General features: G+C 49.3%; 1 protein-coding gene across 1 annotated transcript in view; it reads left to right on the top strand.

Annotated features, from left to right (window-relative positions):
- The first annotated feature begins 231 nt into the window (after nt 1-231).
- IGFBP2 (insulin like growth factor binding protein 2) overlaps nt 232-19,724 on the top strand; it is a 56,479-nt gene continuing 36,986 nt past the window's right edge. The window contains exon 1 of the mRNA XM_036386361.2: nt 232-846. Within this exon, the coding sequence (XP_036242254.1) occupies nt 447-846 (400 nt within the window). The 5' untranslated portion in view covers nt 232-446. The remainder of the gene's footprint in view (nt 847-19,724) is intronic.

Here is a 19,724-nt window from a genome sequence, read left to right as displayed (position 1 = left end):
CCCAGAGGGATGTGTCTCCCACTACAGTAGGCCCTCGCCCCGTGTCGGTCAGGCTCCCCAGTTGCTCTCTGGGTTATCCCCAATCCCGTGTGCGGCTGGCCCCAGCCCACTCTGGGTCTGATCGCCGCTCCCCACCGGGAGGGACAGCCCCGACCCCCGCAGGGGAACGGGGGCGGGCGCGGGGGCGGCTCTAGGACCCAGCGGCGGCGCGGCGCGCCCGGCCCCGCTCAGCTCCGCTCAGCTCCTCTCAGCCCGACACCGCGCCGAGCCGAGCCGAGCCGTGCTGTGCTGTACCGTGCTGTGCCTCGCCGGGCCGTGCCGTGCCCCGCCGTGCCGTGCCGTGCCACGCCGCCTGGTTCCGCTCCGCTCCTCTCCGCCCCGCGCCGCCCCGCCGGGGGGCCGAGCGGCGCGTCCACCTGCCGGCCCCGCCGCCCGTCAGTCCCGCCATGGCGCTCGGCGGGGTCGGGCGCGGCGCGGCGCGGGCCGCCTGGCCGCGGCTGCTGCTGGCGGCGGCGGCGGCGGCGCTGGCGCTGGCGGGGCCGGCGCTGCCCGAGGTGCTGTTCCGCTGCCCGCCCTGCACAGCGGAGCGCCTGGCCGCCTGCCCCCCGGCCGCCCGCCCGCCCTGCCCCGAGCTGGTGCGGGAGCCGGGTTGCGGCTGCTGCCCGGTGTGCGCCCGCCTGGAGGCCGAGGCGTGCGGTGTCTACACGCCGCGCTGCGCCGCCGGCTTGCGCTGCTACCCCGACCCCGGCGCCGAGCTGCCCCTGCAAGCCCTGGTGCAGGGACAGGGCACCTGCGCCCGCCGCCGCGACACGGCCGAGTACGGCGCCAGCGCCGAGCGCCCCGCAGGTGAGCAGCGCCCGGCCCCGGCCTCCGCGGGTCCGGCACGGCGCGCCGAGAGCCGCGCACCGGGGACGGGGCACCGAGCGCTCTGCGCGGCGCGCCAGGGAGCGGGCACTGCGCCCCGGGGACCTGGGACTGGGCACCGCCGTCCGGGCTTCGGGCACTGGGGACAGTGCACCGTGCATCGCTCAGCGGGCACCGGGAGCTGGGGACAGGTGGGCGCTGGACACCGCGCACTCGGGAACGTGTGCCGGGGCAGCGCCGGGGCAGCACAGGTGGAGGAGTCCAGGGGGTGGAGGAACGTCCAGGGGAACAAAGGAATCCTAAAGGGCGATCAGGGGGGTCCTCCCGGGGCAGAGCGACCCCGCGGGAGGGCAGACATGAGGGATCCCTGCGGGAGAGGAGCGAGAGTAAGTCCAGGGAAGCACAAAGAAGGAGGGAATGAAAGGGGCGTTGGAGGGGGGATAAAGCATGAGAGCATCCCTGAGGTGGGCATAATGGGGTATTCGGGGTTGCAGTTACTTCGGGGGTTAGAGAGGTTTCCTTGGTATGGGGCAAGAACCCCAGGGGTGGAATGTAACGAGCTGGGGGGCTGGGGGGAATGCAGGGACTGCTCCAGGGGGCAGGCTGGAGGTTGGGGTCTTTTAGGGGAAAAAACCCACCATGGGAGCAGATAAGGCTGAACTTCGGGGAGATGCAGCTGAGGGATGGGGGGGGGGGGGTGTCCTTTGGGGAGCAGAGAGAAGTGAACGTTCAGATTTGTGTTTGGTGGAGGAGTAAAACCACCCTGAAGGGTGATGGATGCCCCAAAGATAAGGAGAGAGGTGGTGTGGGAGGACCATGTGCTGCCTGGTGGGAAGGGGGAAGCTGAGGGACCGCGGGGGCCCTGCTATGTGAGGAACCTATTCCCTATGGCCGCCCTTCCAGCAGAGTCCACCTTGGAGATGAGGTGACCTCTGCCAGCTCCCGTGGGGGTGCTGCTCCCCTCAGGCCCCGCTGCTCCGGGAACTGGGTGCAGGGACAAGAGGAATGCCTCCCGGGGGCACAGCCCCGGGGACAGGGACACCAACAGGCTCCTGACCTGTTGCTGTGATAGCCGTGGGAGGGAGCGCTCTTCGGGTTGCCGGTACAGCAATGCTGGGTTTTATTAATGCCTCCTTTCCCGTGCAATCGACTGCAAGCTCTTTCCTTTTCCGTGGGATGTTGAGAATTGACAAATCAGCTCTGGAAATTAACACTAGCACTTTCTCCTTTGTAATCACCCCTCCTTGACTTCTGCCTCCTTGCTGGTTTTGCTCCCCTGGCCGTAACTTTGGTTCTTGACCCTGTTTGCATAACTCGTTCAGCAGCACGACTTTGAACTCCGTCCCTTCCCTCTTGAGGCTTGATTTAAAAGTGCTCTGGACCGGGCTGTACCTCTTGGCTTCCCTTCTGTGGGGATGGGAATGCAGCCAGGTACCTGTGCATGTTCCTCAGGGTACCTGTGCATGCTGCTCCGCTCCAGGAGGAGAGATGGAGAGAGCGGAGTAAAGGAAAAAGAGCAGCACAGAGAACTTTGCACGTTTCAAGCTGCTGCTTTGCACAGCCAGGCTGTGACGGCTGCTGTCCCCACTCCTGTCCCCTCTCCTGTCCTTGCTCCCTTGCCCAGCTGTGGAGAGCCAGGACTCTGGAGAACAATGTTAATGCAAAATCTTCCTTGACAGATTATAAGTGTCAAGGGAATGAATTTTAGACTCTCCAGAAGAAGCCAAGGGCATTTAGATTTAAGGAATTTGGCACTGACTTCCAGGCTTATGCTTTTACAAAAAGCTGGGGTGGGTGGAGGGCATTGCAGTGATGGGCTGAGAGGTGATTTTCTGAGTTAGTGCTTCTTTTTTTTCTTTTACAGACTTTAATTCAGAATTATGTTAACTTCACTCAGCATTTTGCCTGATTGGAATATCTTTATTCCTTTACAATGGGTGTGATTTATTTGATTGTATCTCTGTGGATAATACACATACACATAAATAGCACACTGTAAGAACCTTATAATGTATGTGGTGCTCTGCAATATCCATAGGGGGTGAATAATAAAAATACTGGCACATCCTTAGCCAGCATGATGTGAAACATGCAGCTGGAATATTCACAGTTGAGCATGTCTTGGCAGAGAGCTTGGACATCCAGAAAAGGGTTTGCGCTCTTCAGATTACAAAACTTTTAACAGGTTATTGTAGCCATTAGGAAAAAAATCCCAACCAAAACTACAACAAAAACAAAATCCGAATCTGCCAGCTTCACTTGATGCTCTTCCCTTTAGACTGTCATCTTTGATCCCATCTGCACTTGCTTGCTAAACATATATGAGGGAGCTGAGTTTTCTTTTAAGCAGTGACAGGGAAAGCACTCTGGCACCCAAAAGAGCAGGGACTGGAATTTGCTTTCAAATGCTGATGTTAAGCCAGTTTCAAGAGTGCCCCAAGAGCAAGTTTTTGCCTGCGAAAAGCAGGTGTTGAGGGTTTTTTGGTGTGGTTGGTTTTGTGGTGCCTTTTTTTTTTTCCTTTTTAAATGTTCTTAAAGGTATTTACTCTTTTCCCCCTTTTCAGCTTGAAAAGGCTCCTTTGGCTGGTTCAGGACTGGAATGCAGAGCTCGTGCTATTCCTAAATTAAGAGTTTGGCAAGTTTTTTTGTCCCTGATGAGAGGCAGAAGGATTGCTGAAATGAAACAAGGAATAAAACTCTGCAAATTCTCCTGCTATGGCTCCAGCATTGTTTAGTCTTCCACTAAGGTCTGTAAAGCCAATCCTGAAATGGTTGTAGGCGGAAAGTAACATAAACCACCATGTAGCTAAGGAGCAAGGGATGTTGTTCATTGCACAAGAGGCTTTGGGTATTTTGGAGATGTTGGAACAAAAGAGCAGCAGTCTGTGGAAATCAGTCTGAGAACTGTTACCCTCCCCAGGGAGGCGAGTGCATCAATGCCCATCAGTGGTGGGAGTGAGGTGGAGACTCAGCATCTACAGGGATCAGGGCCTCTTAGGTAGTTTTGGTGCCTCTGGACCTGGTTCCATTGCAGTTTGTTTCAGGTCACGGTAACAAATTCCTGTACTTCTGACTGGAACCACCTGACCTGGGGACAGTTGTTACTGTGTGTGCAGAGCTGGTCTTGATTGTATTTATTCTCTCAGCACCTCAGCAAGATTATCACAGTGTTTTGCAGATGGACTAAATGAATTTCCCAAGGTCCTCCAGGACACAGGGAGCAGAGTGAGGACTGTCTTTTCATTGTGTTACTCTGTGTCCTGGCAGAAAATATCTTAGTCCCTGCAGCCGCCTTCTATTCAGAACAGGCCTAAGGTGGCCATATGGGTCTTGTAGACACAGTGTGATTTGAGAGGCATTTTAGGTAGCACTGGGGTCTTTCAAACCCTCCAATCTCAGCCAGAGGGTGGAGATCCTGCCTTCTGTTTTAGCCATGATGAACTGGAATCAGGGCCTTGTGTGGTGTTGTCCAACTCTCAGCTCCCATGTCCTTTGCCCTTCCTTCTGCTGGTTCACCTCTCACCTTATGTCAGAGCAGGCTGGTTCAGGAGATAGTCCTGCTGCAAGCTAGCCCTAAAAAACAAGTGTCAGGTCAATGACCTGAACTGGCTCAAGGTGCAGCAGGGTGCCCAGCAGGATGCCAAGTGCTGTTTCCAGGTGGGAATTTATGCTAAGAGGTGGAACAGGGCAAATCTCAATGATGTCAGCAAATGCCCTAGATTGTCTTGCCCAAGCAATGAGAATAGTTGAAGAACATATTTTCTCCTAATGGAGGCAAGATCCTAGGAAAAAAACTTGTTCCACTCTGAAAAAAATGTTTCTTGATCCACTGTTCAAAGCTGACCAGTTGAAAGAATTTTTTTTCCCTTTGCCAATTCAGTTCAATTGTGTTTGTAGTATTACTTTGTTGTTGGGATACTTGTACTAATTTAGTGGGGTATGTCTCAGAACCCACTCCTAGCTAATGAGTCCTGCTTTGGAATCTCACTTACTTATTAGAACTAATGTGTTTTTTCAGTCCATGCCAGTGCAAAGTAACCTTTCCAAAGGGAAAGAGAGCTGTGAAAAGAATGTGGCTGCAAGCAAACTTGAACTTAAAGGTCTGGAGTTGCCTCACTCACCTGACTAGAGTCTCCACTTTGAACTCCCCTGACACAAAAACAGTGTCAAAATAGTTAACTGTTAAAAACACAGCTTGTTTTAGCATCCAACTAAAATCCTTATTTGGGTAGCTCCAAATGCCACACATCCTTCCTTACAGGTCAGATGTCAAAACCTTCATTTCCCCTTGGCAGGCAGCTGCTAAAAGACAGTTTAATGTATTGCTTGAAAACACAGAAGAGTCTGAGGTTGGAGGTAGCATAATGTAACTGGAATTTTAACAGCAACTTGAAAACCATGCCAGTAATGCTATGAATGCATTTTTCATTTCTACTGAATTGCCAGGAAGACTTCTGCTTTTCTCTTGCTTTTATAAGGAAATGAAGCATCCGTCATGATCTGCATGTGCATGTGTGTATCTGTCCTTCTGCCCCCACAACTTCTGACCCTGTCAGTCAAGTTGGTGGGTCCAGTGCAGCAGTGGATGTCCTAAAAGTACTGCATTGCTAAAACATGGGTGAGGAGCAGAGGAGAGCCAGGCTGTGATTGTCCCCCTCATCCTGGGCTGGAAGCACATGAGCAAGAGGGAGGTTAGTTATGAGTGCAGCAATCAAGCTTGCAGCCTGGCTTCTGCAACCTTGGGCATTACCACACACCAGGGAAGCTGACTACCAGACCCAGATCCACAAGAATGTGTTAATATGTCCATAGTCACTGCAGCAGCTCTGCCCAGGATAAGCTGAACATCTGCACAGCTCCTTGCCTTGGAAGAAATTATTAAAAGTCAAATGCAATTAGTAACAGCTGTAGGGATTATAGGTGAATGAGAAAACCACACAGTTCATCTGTCCTCATTGCCTCTGGAGCTTGCCAGTAGGTGGACGAGGTCTTCACGTTCATCTGTGGCAGCTGTGTCTGGTCAAGAGCTAACCTGGTCATCTTTTAAGTATTAAGACAATAAATAACAGCTTTGTGAAGCAGCTTATTGAAAATAATGCTACCCCCTTCCACAGTCCCACTGGAGTTTGCCGTGGTGAGAGTGCTGCTGGTGTGAAAATGGTGGTTTGGAGGGAGAGGGAAGCCTGGGAAGATTTCAAGGCTCTGACCCAAAGCAGAAATGTGTTTTCTTGCTGTCCCTTGGCAAATGATCTGTTTCCTTCTTGCCCTTTGCAGTTGTTTCCTTTCCTCTGGATTTCAGGCTTATACTCACTGAGTATGGTATTTGTCAAGGGAACAGCAAGAAGCCCCGTCTGTGAGAAAGTCCATGTCGTTTGTTTTATCCACATCCAGGAATTGAGCTGAGATAAACAATTCAGGAGGCAAAACAGTGAAAACTGGAATGTGAGAGGTGTCTTTGTGTATGGCTCTGTACTAGACCTGGCTGCAGTATCATCTGGGTCTAATTTATCTGCCCGATGGGCAGCTGTCGCTGTTATCCACAAACTCAGCTGGATCTGTGAAGGCAGGGTTTCATCCCAGCAGCCAGCAGCATTCCTGGTCATGTGTTCTGAGCTATGGAGCTAGGAGAAACAGTAGTTTCCTTGGTGGATTTTTTAAATCTCTATTTGGATTGGACAATTCTAAGCTTTCTGAACATGGTGACATCTACCTTTCCTGCTGGGACTCCTTCAGGGAGGATCTTTTGCTCTAAGCAGACAGAGTAAGAGGAAGGCCAAGGTAGAATGTAAAGATGCTGTATAAAGCATTTCTGTTACAGGAGGAAGGCTGAGCTTGGTGGTGTATTGAGTTTTCAGGCATGAGAATTCCTGTTTTCTTTCCTTAAAATTGGGGTGAGATATGTAACTAAGTAGCTGCTTAGCAGACCCTTTCTGTACTAGAGAGATGCAAATCCATTGCAATTGCTTGCACTTCCACTCTCACTTCCACCCATCTTCATCCTGTCTCTCCCCTGGGGAGGTGCTGCCAGAATCAGTGTCCCTATGAGGGTGTCCTTTAGCAGCACATCCTGAACACATTGTGCTTTCCAATTTGTTCTCTCTGACTGCTTGTGTCTGCCAGAAGGGGCAGGTTAGTCCTGAGGCCTGCATTAGTGTCTTCCCGTGGGAGGGAGCTGTAGTACATGCATGCAACAACGTGGTGCCTCATGGGTGCTGAGTGTGCTGTGGGACTGGGAGGCTGATCATGCTGCATGGCCCTGCTGTGGACTTGGGAGAGAAGGAAAAATCCTTGCTAGTGGTTCTAACATACTGTGCAGATCATTCTGCTGAGCTGATGTCGTGGCAGCCGTGTGCCGTTTTATTCCCCGTGCACATTTCTCGTGCTTTGTAGTACAGGTCTTGGTTTTTGTTTGGACCCACAGATCCATGATAAGAAATTTACCCAACCAAATCTTCACTTTTCTGGAAGGATGAGTTTTCTGCCAATTTATCAGATTTCAAATCTAGTCTTATTATTCTTTCTACAAAGACAAATTATCTTCAGTAGATCAACTCTGACTGAAACATCTCTGCCTACTTTCAGCAGTCACTGCCAGCAAGCTGGAAGGTGTTTCTCATTCACAAACTGGCCAAGCGTAACCTCATTAAACGTTGAGTTGACACCTAATTACAGGAACACGTGATGTGAAGGCTATCCTAGGTAAAGGCTGAGGAAAAAAGGGTTAGTGAACAGTTATCAGAGCTTCGCTACAGCCCAGCATTTGACTGCTCTTTGTAATTGCATTATTGATTGATTTCTGCTCAGTGCTTTGCCAGACATGTCATTTAGTGAGAAAGATGAAGGCTCTTGTTGCATCAGCTTATGGTAGAAATAAATTGTTTAAGAAAGGAAAGGATCAGGAATTACATGCCTTTGTTATGGACTGAAGTTCTGGGAGACATCAGGTCATTTTTATAAGCCTTGAACTGTCCTCTGACATTGCAGCTTTTATTCTGAAGAAAGCTGCACTGTGCCTCTTGGCTGGTGAGGGGAACAAGTGCTGGTGCTCTCTGTAGTCAAAGATTCCATTAATTCTGCCGGCTGCAAGGAATGATTTCTTGGTATTTCATTCTGGACTGTAATTGAGAGTGACACAAAGCACTGGTGGGAATTGGACTGTGTTGAAATCCCTGCTTTTTCTGTTTTCTGCAGATAAATCAGCTCAGGTGGGATGAGGGTATTTCTAATGCTCTGCCCTTGAAATTTATAATATTTTCAACACCTTACTGGCTGGAGGCAATTTTAGAGAGGTGTCTTTGTGCCTCCTTGCAGCTTGTCCTTCTGCAGGATGTCTACAACATTGACACACAGTGCACTGCACTCACTTGCATAACAACATGTGTGGGATTACATGTCCTGTAATATAATGAAAATTCATAAAGCTTTGCCCAGTATTTTTGCTCCAGACTGCAGTGAGATTTCCCGGTATGATGTTGCTGGTCAGGCTTCAGCCAGAAGTCTGGTCTCAGCTCTCCTGGCTAGTTGTAGAAGGCTTAGTCCAAGCTGATGAATTTCTCTTGGCTTGGTGAGGAGATTGAAGCCTTCCTTCTTGTTTTCTCCTTGCTGCTTTCTAACTAGAAAAGGGTGAGCATCTGACATCCGTTTCTTCAAGAGTGCTTGCTGCTCAGTCTGAGGTGACTGGTGAGTTGTTGACTGGTAGGGTTCCTCTTCTTTTGGCCATAATGAATAGGGGACAGCTTCTATGGCTTCTGCAGGGGTGGTTTGGTTAGGGTTTTGCTTAGGCAGAAATCCAGGTTTTTACAGACTATTACAGAGATCATTTGGAGCAGAAGATCTGGTTTTCTAGTGGTGTTTAGGGAATATTGCCATTCCTGGGACAGGATGCTGGGTCAGCAGTACAGGTACTAATTAGAGGCTAACCCACCAATACATCACTGAATTTAAAGAGCACTCTGGGACTGGGAGAGAAAAGTGAGACTAGAGCAAAATGTTGCCTTCTTACAGGCCAGCTCACTGTGGGAATTCTGAGTCATTTTGTTGTTGTTGATTTTAGTTATTAAAATCAGTGTATTCTCTCTTTTTTTTCCTTGCCATACCCCACACACCCTGTCACCCCAAGCTTTCAGATTCCATTAATTTTTGTGCATTTTCGAGAGATTTTGGTTGATTAGATTCTTTCTCTGCAGAGGAGCCCAGCTTCCTACTGCCTGCAGATGGGACCTGTAAAGCTCAGCTTCCTTCACACACCCATCAGGGTGGTGGGAACACAACTTCAGATGTCTTCAGGACAAACTTGGTGCCCTGTTCCTTTCAGAGCACCTGTTGCTGAGAGCATGGCCAAGACTGGGCATGTGGAAAGCGACTGGTCTACTGAGCTTTGAATAAAGCCAAAATGCCTGTTTTGGGCTGACTTTGGAGGTCTAGGAAGGTCTAGATCTCTCTGTACATAACTGAGGCATGGTTAGTCTGTGGGCATGGGGAGGAATTTGGCCTGAAGCCCTCTGAAGCAACTGTCTTGTCTAGTAAAACTCGGGCTGTGGGAGTCGGTGTGAGGAAATCACAACATCCACTTTGGTTTCTGCAGGCTCTGTCCCGGGGGTGGTTGGGTGTTGCAGGAGGCCACAGGAATCCTGCTTGTGACCACAGCCAGATTAATGGCCACTTGGGCAGCTTTTCAGAAGTGAGGAATTTGTCCACTTTCACAATAGTGGCTAGAAATTCCACATGAATTAATTAGTTTTATTACAGGACTTGTCCTTCCTGCTCCTCCAGGGCTGCCTGAAACACTGAACTCATTACATGAAGAAATGGAAATAGTACTAAAAATAAGAACTGGTATTCCAAGCCTTTGTGAGGATACACACAGAGTATACTGACATCCTCCACCAGATGTGCTTCCCCAGCTGTGGCTTTTGGCCAGATGAGATCTAAACCTGAGTTTTAGATCAATTGCAGCCACTTAAACACCCCTGCCTGCTCCACGACTCAGTCTTCTCTCATCCTCTTATTCCCTGCTCAGTTTAGGCTGTTCATCTAGGCTTTGTAATTACACAATTTCAGTTTGATGCAGTGTTCAGATCTGACCCTTGGATGTTGCACAGTGAAGTCTGTGCACTTCAGCCTCCTCTCCCCATTAGAATGAGTTTCCTACCTTGCAAGGACACTGTTGGCTTTTATGGTAGTGAAGTGCTTGGAAGTACCTTTGTGAAAGGGTGCTCTGCACTTGAGTTGTGGTGGCATGGGACTTTGGAAATGTTTGATTGAGTGTAATCAGAGTAATGTTAGACTGAGTAAATATTTTGGGAACCCAGAGCCAATAATTTTCCCTTGCTTACGTTTGTGGTGGGTCAGCCTGCAGAAATTTACCACCTCTCACATGGTTTTTAAACAAATGTTGTGCGTGGACTCAGTGTGCTTTTATTTTAATCCCTTTTTAGAAGTGCTGATGTTGTCTTGAGATTTGCCCTGCTGGTAAGGGCAGATGTACTGCTTGCTGGTCGTTCCAGTGTTTGCTTTATGAACATTGCTTCAGATACTGTGGTTGGACGGACTCATTTTAAATCTGACCCCTCCTTTCTGCTCAGCCCCACCTTTGTGATCCAGGCTTGACTTGTGTTTTTTGGATGAAGTGAGTTCAACATGAGAAGGCTGACCAGGGAGGTGGTAAAGTTCCTGCAGGTCCCATGGCACAGAGTTTCTCATCAGCCCTCTTGAGAATTGTGACCCTTATCCTGGACTATTGCCAAATGAGCTAACAAGGACTGAAACACAGAATTTCCAGCATTAACAAAATGTGCCCTGTACAAAGAGTAAAAAATGCAAATGCAGACATAATTTCTTCTAATCTCAGATGAGTGGAAAGCTTCAGTTGTTCTAATAATGTTTGTTGTAATTTTCAGTCACTGCTTTCCTTCATTTTTCTGCTTATTCTGTTTATCATGCTGGTTTCAAGGATTTGTTACCTTACTCCTGGCCATTAGGCTGCTCCTGCACATGCTGAAACTGACCTTTGTCAATTCAGACTGCACTGAAGGTGATTGGGCAGTGCAGATTGACAGGGCAGTAGGTAAACCTGGCTGAATGTCTGTCACATTCATAATCTGGCCTTGGGTGACAGCCAGCGATGCACAAACTGGGGATTTATGAAAAGAGTTTAGAGTGAGCCTTGAGAGATGGGAACAGTGCTATGGAAACTCATCATGCTGCTGATACTGCTCAGCCCACGATTTCAGGGATTTCCAAAGCACAGCCTGGTCTGCTGGCTGCTCACAGAGGTGTCTTCATTATTTGGTGAGCTGCCCTGACTTCCAGCAGGGCAGACAAACCCACAGTGATGTCTGTGTACATCAGTCCTGTGTCTTGAGGCTTCAGCTGTGGCAAGAAGGGAGGTCCCGTCTCTTGGGCTGTGCCCAGTGGAAGAACAGCCCTGCCCAAATCTGTTTTTATCCTTAGCTACGGGGTGTGCTAAGAGGGTTGAGCCTCTGGCTTGTCATTGTCAGCAGTATCCTGTCCCCTAGAGCTGATCTGCCCTAGCAGAACTAAAATGTCTCAGCTGACCTAAAAAACTGCTTGTAATTGAAATGCAGTGACCCCCATAAATATTTAACTGAGTGTGTGTTTTGCTGTGCATTTTTTTTCCAGTTCTTCTCTTTTGCTTTTCCCTGCCTGTGTGTGGATAGTCAACTGAATGCACATTCCCTCCATGGCATCCTGTGATGAAATGGAATTTTTGGCAGTTAAGTGATGCATCTTGCTTGTCTTCCATCATCATCATGTTTAAGATGGATATCAAGTTCAGTGTTGAGTGTGTGAATGCTCCTGTGGGAATGTTTACACCCCACCTACAGGCTGCCCACTGCCATGCAAACCACATCCTGACAACCAGTGTGCAGCCTGCATTAAGATTTTGCAACTCTGCTGCTGAAGCAGTGGACTCCCATCAGATGAGGGAAGTTACCAAAGTTTTGCCCAAGAAATAGCTGTGGATGGATTGGGCTTCAGGTTGTGAGGCAGAAGGAGCCTGCAATGCAAGGCTGGAATTAGTGCAGTCAGACAGTAACAAAGGTATCTCTGTGAGCAGCCGGCACACTGGGCTGAGCTTTGGAAATCCCTGAAATCGTGACCTGAGCTGGGCTGACTGCCTGACAGCAGTACCTTGTGCAAGGTGTGCAGCCTGCCCTGTACTGGAGTCACCCCAGATGGGATGCTCTCCTTTCTCCAGCTGGGGAAGCATGCACTATGCCTGAAGGACACGTAGCCAGAGCCTGGCAGGGACTAGGACAGTGCAGATCAGACTGCTCCTGTGGTGGAGTTAGGCTGGGCGTGCTGCAAAGCCTTTGGAAAGGGTCACCCATAATCACAGCTTAACCCGGAGCAAATGTGATTTCCCCATTGTGACAGAGTTAACGCTGCATTTCAGAGCTGGAGAGGTGGTGTTGGTTCCCCTGTGATCTGAGCCCAGTGCAGGGGCCGATGCAGGGCAGTGCTGCCATCCTGTCCTGGCTGACACGTCCTGGAGAGAGTGGAGCTATGCTGTTCTCAGCTGGGGTCAGACCCTGGGCCAGAATTGCAGGTTTGCCCTTTTCCCACACAAACACATGCATCTGTTTAAGCCAGCCAAGGCACAGAGTGAGCGAGACTGAATCTCCTCAAAACTGCCCCTGTTTCCCAAGGACCCGAAGCGGGGGCCACAGGAACGGGATTAGACACCAGAATTTGAGGACACACATGTTGCAGTGCTGCCTGGAGGGTGCTTCTGTCCAGGGGCTTTCCTGTGGAGAGACATAGCCGGGAAGCAGAAATAGCAAGTGACTAAATGTCACGGTTATATTCCTGCCATCTGAAAAGAATTCCCTATTTTCTTTTGGCTGCAAAAATTAACTTCCCTTTTCTCCTCTCCGAGCGGGCGAGCTGGCTCCCGGTGGCTGTGCCCTCGTGGCGGATGCACAGGACGGTCCAGGTCAGACTGAAAGGAAAACTCTCCTACTGGGGGCTTTTCACTGTTGTGCTCCTTTCTAAAGAAAATGTGCAGGGCTTTTCTTGGCCCTTGTGAAGGCCAAGATGCATGTCTGTAGCTGGAATAGGATAAGACTGGCCTCATTTGGGAGCTCTTCTGGGTTTTGAGCTGCTTGCTTCCCTTCTGCATCCCGCTGAGCTGTATGGGGTGGGGGCTGGTGGCTGGCATCCGGCTTTTTGTTATTCATGTAATTAATCTCATTCCTCCCCGACTGTGGTTCTGCAGCCCCCAGGCACAGACTGGCTGTTTAGCCTCTGCTGCACAGTAAGAGCTCCACCTGGGAGTCAAGGAAACTGAGGCAGGTACAGCTGAGTGTGTTGTTCTTGGGCGTGCTTATCCTTTGGTCCTGGAAGATTCAGTAATGCACCTTAGGAGACTAAGTTCCTTAGACTGAACAGCTTGCTAGTTGCTCCAGTGATGAGCACTACAGAAATGATGATGGTGCCACGTGTTGCCCAGTTTGAAAATGCTAGGGAGGGGAAAACACAGAAAAGGCTCCGGTGCAAAATTCCCTGCGATTTTAAAAATTTTCTTTTAATACTCTTTGCAATAGCAGAAGTATGGACTTTTGTGGGATGAGAGCCTGATGGGTAAGGAATGACTCAGCAGCTGCTCCACCTGGGAGTAGTCAAGAGCTTGGTCCTTTGACTTGCAAAAGTCTTTTGTGGGCCCTCTGGGATCCCCTTAGTGCCAAGAAGAAAATATGCATCATTATACCCGTGCTGACCATGTGCGTTCAGGCCAGCATGCTCATCCCAGTCTCTCATGCCTTTTTCCTTTGCTGCTTTTTCTTTTTTTTTTTTTCTCTAGAGCCCTGTAGTTTTTTCCCATTGCATTTTTTTTTTGGTCAACAAGTTTATTATTTTCCTGCTATGAGGTGCTGTGCTTTCTTTCTTCCTCTTGTGTTCTTGCTGCGTTTCTGCCAGCCTCATCTTCTCTCCCCAGGCTTGGTCTCATATTTACTTCACATATTTTCAGCAGGGTGCTAGCAGGATTATTGTGACCTGTCTGGCTCAGTGAAGACCTGCTGAAACCTGCCATTCATTGATCCAGCGAGAAGAGCCGTGAAGGAGCGCTCCTGCCAGGTTGGGAGGGTCGGGCAGAGCTCTGCACAAGCATGTCTGGGAGCTGTGCAGGTGACACTCTGGGTTTGGAGTATGATGGAAGCCACGTGTTGGTTCCTGCTTGGGACTGATCCTTTTGGTCTGGCTGCCAAACCATTTGAAAGAAAACAAAAGGTAAAACTAAGGTTTTATTCTGGTAACTTTGCAATATTGACATTTCTCCTTGGGAGCACAAAGGAACTTCAAAACAAGCTTGCAGAGATATTTAGGGAGACCAGCAGCTAAAGAAGTTCACCGCTTGGCATCTTTAAAGAAAGAAAAGGGAATGAACATCCACACTCTCAAAAGCACTGGTAAAGAACATGCCACCAGTGACCCAAGGATGTGTGAAAAGTCATCCCAAACTCTTCCTGTGCCTGAGAGGTGAACCCAGGTTGTCTGGGCTCCCACACTGTAACACATGGCTTTTGCAAAACTCTGACATTTCAGGTGGCAAAAGCAGCTGGTGGTGTTTAGGGGAGAGCCTGTATGAGCACAGTGATCCCTCTGGGCTGATGAACCTCCTGAGCAGCAACTGCAGGAGCCAGCAGGATCTCTGGTTCAGTGGGTGTGGAAGACTTTGGTCCCAAATGGCCAAACTCTTGGTGGCTTATGTTGTCATTGCTCCTCCAGTTCTTGCTGAAATTGGGCCATAAACATACCTCCTTGGTGGAGCTGCTGGCACACAGGCTCCCTCCACCCAACTGGCCTCAGAACTGACCACAATCTTCTATTTCTTTTCCTTCTAAAAGGACCAAAAAGAAGCCTTTGGTTTGACCATAAGCCAGCCTTTTTGACTTGATTGCTGTTACCGCTGTGATTAAACCCAAACAAAACCAAAACCTGGAATGTTTTCTGTATGTCCAGTTTTAGTTCCTTTTTTTTTCCAGGTCATCAGCCAAACTAAACAGCTCCAAACAGACCCCAGGTGTTTGCACTGTCCTGCTTTTCATGAAAATGCACAGTTCCTTTATAAAAATGTGTGCAAGAATTTGGGGTTTTCCTACTCGCTCTCTTTCTTAAGGGCATTCAAAGAGAGATCCTCTTAGTTATAGCTGTACAGAGATGTCTTTATCCTGGCACTGTCTCCAAGGTAGGGCACGGAGAAGCCATCAGGAAGCTGTGGAAAGAGCAGTGTGACTGAGAACCAAAGTGAACTTAGGAGCTGAGCCCTCCAATGAAGTTTTCCTGGGGTTAGTGTCGACCCTCTGGATGGGTTAAATGTCTGCATCTATAGCCACCCCGTTTCTCCCCTCCTGCAAACTGAGCAGGGCTTTGCTGGAAGCCCATCCCAAACCTGAGGCTGGTGGCTTGTATAGTGGTGCCAATCCAATGCCTGGACTGTACTTGGACCAATGCCCATCCACTTTCCAGAGAGTGGGGGAGCCAAGTCCACAAGGAAGGCTTTCCCAGGTTTCAGTGAATTTAGTGACCATTATGGCATGTGGGCTGAGACATTTGTGGACCTTTATGTCTTGGCTCTTTTTCTCCAATTACCTGAGGTGCTGTCTGTCATCTCAGCATGTAATTCCTCCCTGCTTTGCATCATAATTCCAGCCAGTGCAAATCGCTCTCCTCCTCCGGTGCAAATCGCTCTCCTCCTCCACTGATATTCGTTCTCTGACTTAGCATTTCTGCTGCTGCTGAGTTCTGGCCTTCCCCCTTTGGGGGCTGGCACCCACCGAACCCAGCTGAGAATGTGGGCCTTTGTGCTGGAGCTGCTTGCAGGAGCTGGGGAGCTTTGCCTTCCCTGCTGCGAGCCTTTTTGGCTGGAGAACGCGTGCCCTTTCCTGGTGGGGAGGGATTTAGGGGTGAGGGGGAGGTGAGAGCGCTCCTTGTGCTGGAAGAAAAATGATGAATGACTCTCTTGTGCTTCTGAACAAAACCAGGAAATGGGGGGGGGGAAGCAAAAAAAAGAGGAAATGAGAAACAGTAAAGAGGCCTCCCCCGCCTTCATATAAGCAATCACTCCACAGCATCTGGAGCCCAGTAAAAGGGCTGTTCCCAGGAGACCTCACACTCGACAGCCACACAGATCTCCTTTATTGCAGACTCTTGGGGACTGCACCCTCACCCACGTCCCCTGTGCTGGCCCTGCACCCCAAACCAGTCTAACAAGGGTGAACTGAAGCTCAGTTTCCATGGCCATGAGCACCAGAGATGCTCGAGTGTGCCTCGGCTGGCAGGGCATGGATCCACCCCAAGGATGTGGTTGTGATGCTGTCGAAGCAGCTGGAGCACCTGCATGCTGTTTGTGCTGGCATGCTGCCTGGCAGCACCAGGGCACTGAAAATTGTGATACTCTTATCTGGTGTGAGATCTGCTGGAGTGGAGTCACCTCTCCTGCTCTCTCCCCCAAAACTGTTCTGGATGCATTAGATGCAGTTGGGAAGAGCAGCGTGGGTCACTGGCCATTGTGGTGTTGGATTTTAAGCACCCTCCTTTGTTATTTGTTAAAAAACATATGAGGTAGGAACCTCAATAGGTTAAGCTCTTTCTTACTGTAACCTTGCTGGTGTTACTGGTTTAGCCATTGTGGAAGGGGCTTGTTGGCAGTAGGAAAACTGTTCCCGAGGGCAGCTTTAAAATCATAATGCAGGTTTCAGAAACAGAGACCCTGAGAGGGGAGTGGTTCCCATCCATTTCCAGATGGAGGTGATCACAGTTAATCACTGAGCATCTTTATGATCCCAGCCAAAACACAGGGTACTAATTTAGTTGTAGTTCTTACTCCTCTGTTGTGTTCATCAAGTCCTAATTGAATTTATATGTCAGGTGGGAGGGGATTTGGTTGTTAGTTTCTCCTTCCTGAGCTGAGAGGAGCTCTTCTCCTGGATGTAAGTCAGTGAGCTGTTGTCCTCTATCTAGTCTGGAGATGGGGTGTGTTTCTGATGTGGCATTTGGGTCTTCCCTGGGACTTTTTGGTGTTCAGGGCTCTGTAGCAGAATTGTTTGTCACACAGTAATGGAGATAGTGGGGAACCTCTGTGGTGATGGATGTTTTTGTCGCTTAGATCTAGAGATTATACTTTCACCCAGGCTTTAGCTCAGTGCTTATTTACCTGCTTGTGTGACCCCATTTTCATTCATACAAATCTGGAGGATTGAATGCATTATCTGAAGAAAACATTATCTCTTTTTGTGGGCATGGGAAGAGAAAGTTTTCTATTGTGAAAAGTTAAATCACCACTTTGGATATTTGCAGCTGTTCTTGAAATCCCCTCTTATTCCCTTGTGAGCAGAAGGGAATCCTTATCCTGTTTCACAAATGCAGTGTCCCTGACACATAACTCTGCTTGGCACGCTCCCAAAGGAGCTTCTTGAGGGGCTGGGGAGAGGGATGATTGGGCTCACACAGGTGCTGACATGGAGGAAAGGCAGAAATTGCAGAGAAGTTACAGACTCCCCAATGTTTTGTGGAGAGACAGGAAATCAGGTTGCATCCTTGCAAAGTGGAGTCTTCAGATTTTCCTTAGCCAGTTAATGGTGAGCTTGGTGGTGATGCTGTGGATTTGGGCTATTTCCCCTGGGGCAGCCTCCTTGTATATTGGCTGGACTCTAGAGGAAAAGCAGTATTACTCTTGAGTTTAAAGCAGTTCCTGGGGTTGCTCAGCATCTAGAGGAGTTTGCTGAGAGGGACAGTACTGTAAAAATCCTCAGCTCTTCTGCCTAAAATGCCACACGGCATTACCTTCCTGAACTTGCTCTGCCCTTGTGTCCTGGGTTTTGGGTGCTTGAGGAGGCATGTGAGAAGCCAGGCAGGCCTCCACTCTTTGCACTGCCTGAGCCCTGGGGTTAGCTTTAGAGTGACCCCTGAATTGCACTAATTTGGAGGCAGTGGTGAGAAGAGGCACTGAGAGCCCTGCCTGCAGGGTCTGAGCTGTGCTGCTGTGGGCTTAGCTGGAGAGCAGTGGTGTGTGTGGCAGGTAGGAAGGACATTTTGTGTTTGTCTCGCAGAATGGTCAGGGACTGGGCTGGGAGCTGGTTAGTTTTTATTTAGCAGTTATGCGACCAGTCCTTAACAGAGGGCAGCCTGTGATTCACCCCATGCCTCCTTTTGCCCTTACATGAGCAATGCTTTTGAATCAGGGTTCTTGATGGCTGGGGAGGGGAGTGTGCTGAGTCAGCAGCTGTTGCTGCTGCTGCATCAGACCCTGGTGGGGGGTGTTATGGGGATGCCTCAGGCCACTGCAGCCTTCTCTGCTGGCTGCCCTGTGTGAGGGGGCACCTTGTGCTCTCCTTAGTGCAAACCAGCAGCATGTGAGCCTGGTAAATTTACTTTCTCTGGAAGTCGCTTGGTTGGAAACCCTGGGTCAGTTGACTGGGTGACTGCTGCATTTTAGTCCTGAGCCCTTCAGAGTTAGACGGGCCCACTCAAAGGGAGAGAAATCTTAGGAATTGTCTTCCTTGGGAAAAGCTCCTGAGGGAAGTCTGACTCCTCTGTGGTTTCCATAACAGCATGCTGAGGTGTCTGCATGTCCTAATGTCTTACTAATTTGCCAGTGATGATTTTTTTTTTTGAGTTATTTTAAACAGGCGCATTGTGCAACTAATGTGCTTTTTATTGGTGGTAAACAAGCCGAGCTAGACAGGAATGCTGCCGAGGCTGGACTGGCAGCCTTGCCTCTCAGTGCTGTAGAAATAACTTGTTCGTTTTTTTCCCTTAAAGAGGGAGGGAGAACCTGTGGCTCTTCTGCAGCCTGATGCTCCTACCAGCTTCCCCATGGAAGCAGTGGCAGAGCAGCTGAGGTGCATGCTCTGCACCTCATAGGGTGATTTTTGGGGTCTAAAACTGCTTTCTGCATTGGCTTAAGGGACTGTAACCTTTGGTGGGAAACCAGTGGCTTTGCCCATACACCACAGATGAGTGGTGCAGGGCCCAATCCTCTTCTGGCCCAGAGAGCAGCTTCCTGCCAGGCAGTGCTTGGGATGCTCAGGGCTGAATGCATGGAGCTGGTGCGTCTCCATAGGGGCTGTGGAAAACACAGTCTCTTATCACACCTCTTGCTTGATGGGATCAAAACTGTGCAGACAGAGCATTTCCTCACTCCTGGAGGGGAGTGAGGGCAGGTTGGAAACAACTCCACTTGGAGGAATGCAGGTACTGTCACAGAGCGTGTGGGCACTGGTGGTGCCTGGCAGTGCTCGGGCAGCGCTCACTGCGGGGCCGTGTCTGGCCTCAGCCTCTGTCCCTGCAGTGTGTGTGCCACCACCGGCCAGGAAAACCTCAAGTGAAAAGTATCAGACTTCAGTGGCCAAGAAAAGAGTGCTGACCTATTTTGGACACTTATTTATATTCAAGTTGCTTCTCTCTGTCTCTGTGAAAAAGCTGTTGTGACTCCAATACTTTTTAAAAGTTTTTTCCCCTCCCTTAGCTTTTGTTTGTAACAGGATATGATCTAGGACTAACATCTGTATTTTTCAGTAGCCAGAATAAATGTCTTATTATCTTTTATTTTTCTTGCTGAAATAACACTTTTATGGAGCAAAGCCAGTTTTGTAATACAGCTAAGCATTTAGTTGCATTGTCTCTCAATTTTTGCAGGTTCTCCTTTTAATAAAAGTCTTTAATTCCCAATTTTCAGACCAAAATGGAAAAAAGTTGGAAGTATGTCACCGCTGTTTCTGATTGTGAGCAACAAAAAGTCATCTAATGTAAAGTCACCAAACTTCTGGAAAACTGTTTGTTTTTTGGATTTTTTTTCTTTTAGTACGGTTTTCCTTCTGTCACTTATTGGCTGT

Source organism: Molothrus ater, chromosome 7, assembly GCF_012460135.2.
Source record: "Molothrus ater isolate BHLD 08-10-18 breed brown headed cowbird chromosome 7, BPBGC_Mater_1.1, whole genome shotgun sequence".
In the NCBI taxonomy this organism is placed as follows: domain Eukaryota; kingdom Metazoa; phylum Chordata; class Aves; order Passeriformes; family Icteridae; genus Molothrus; species Molothrus ater.
Note: the sequence above shows the minus strand (reverse complement) of the source record. Positions and strands in the feature narration are given on the sequence as shown.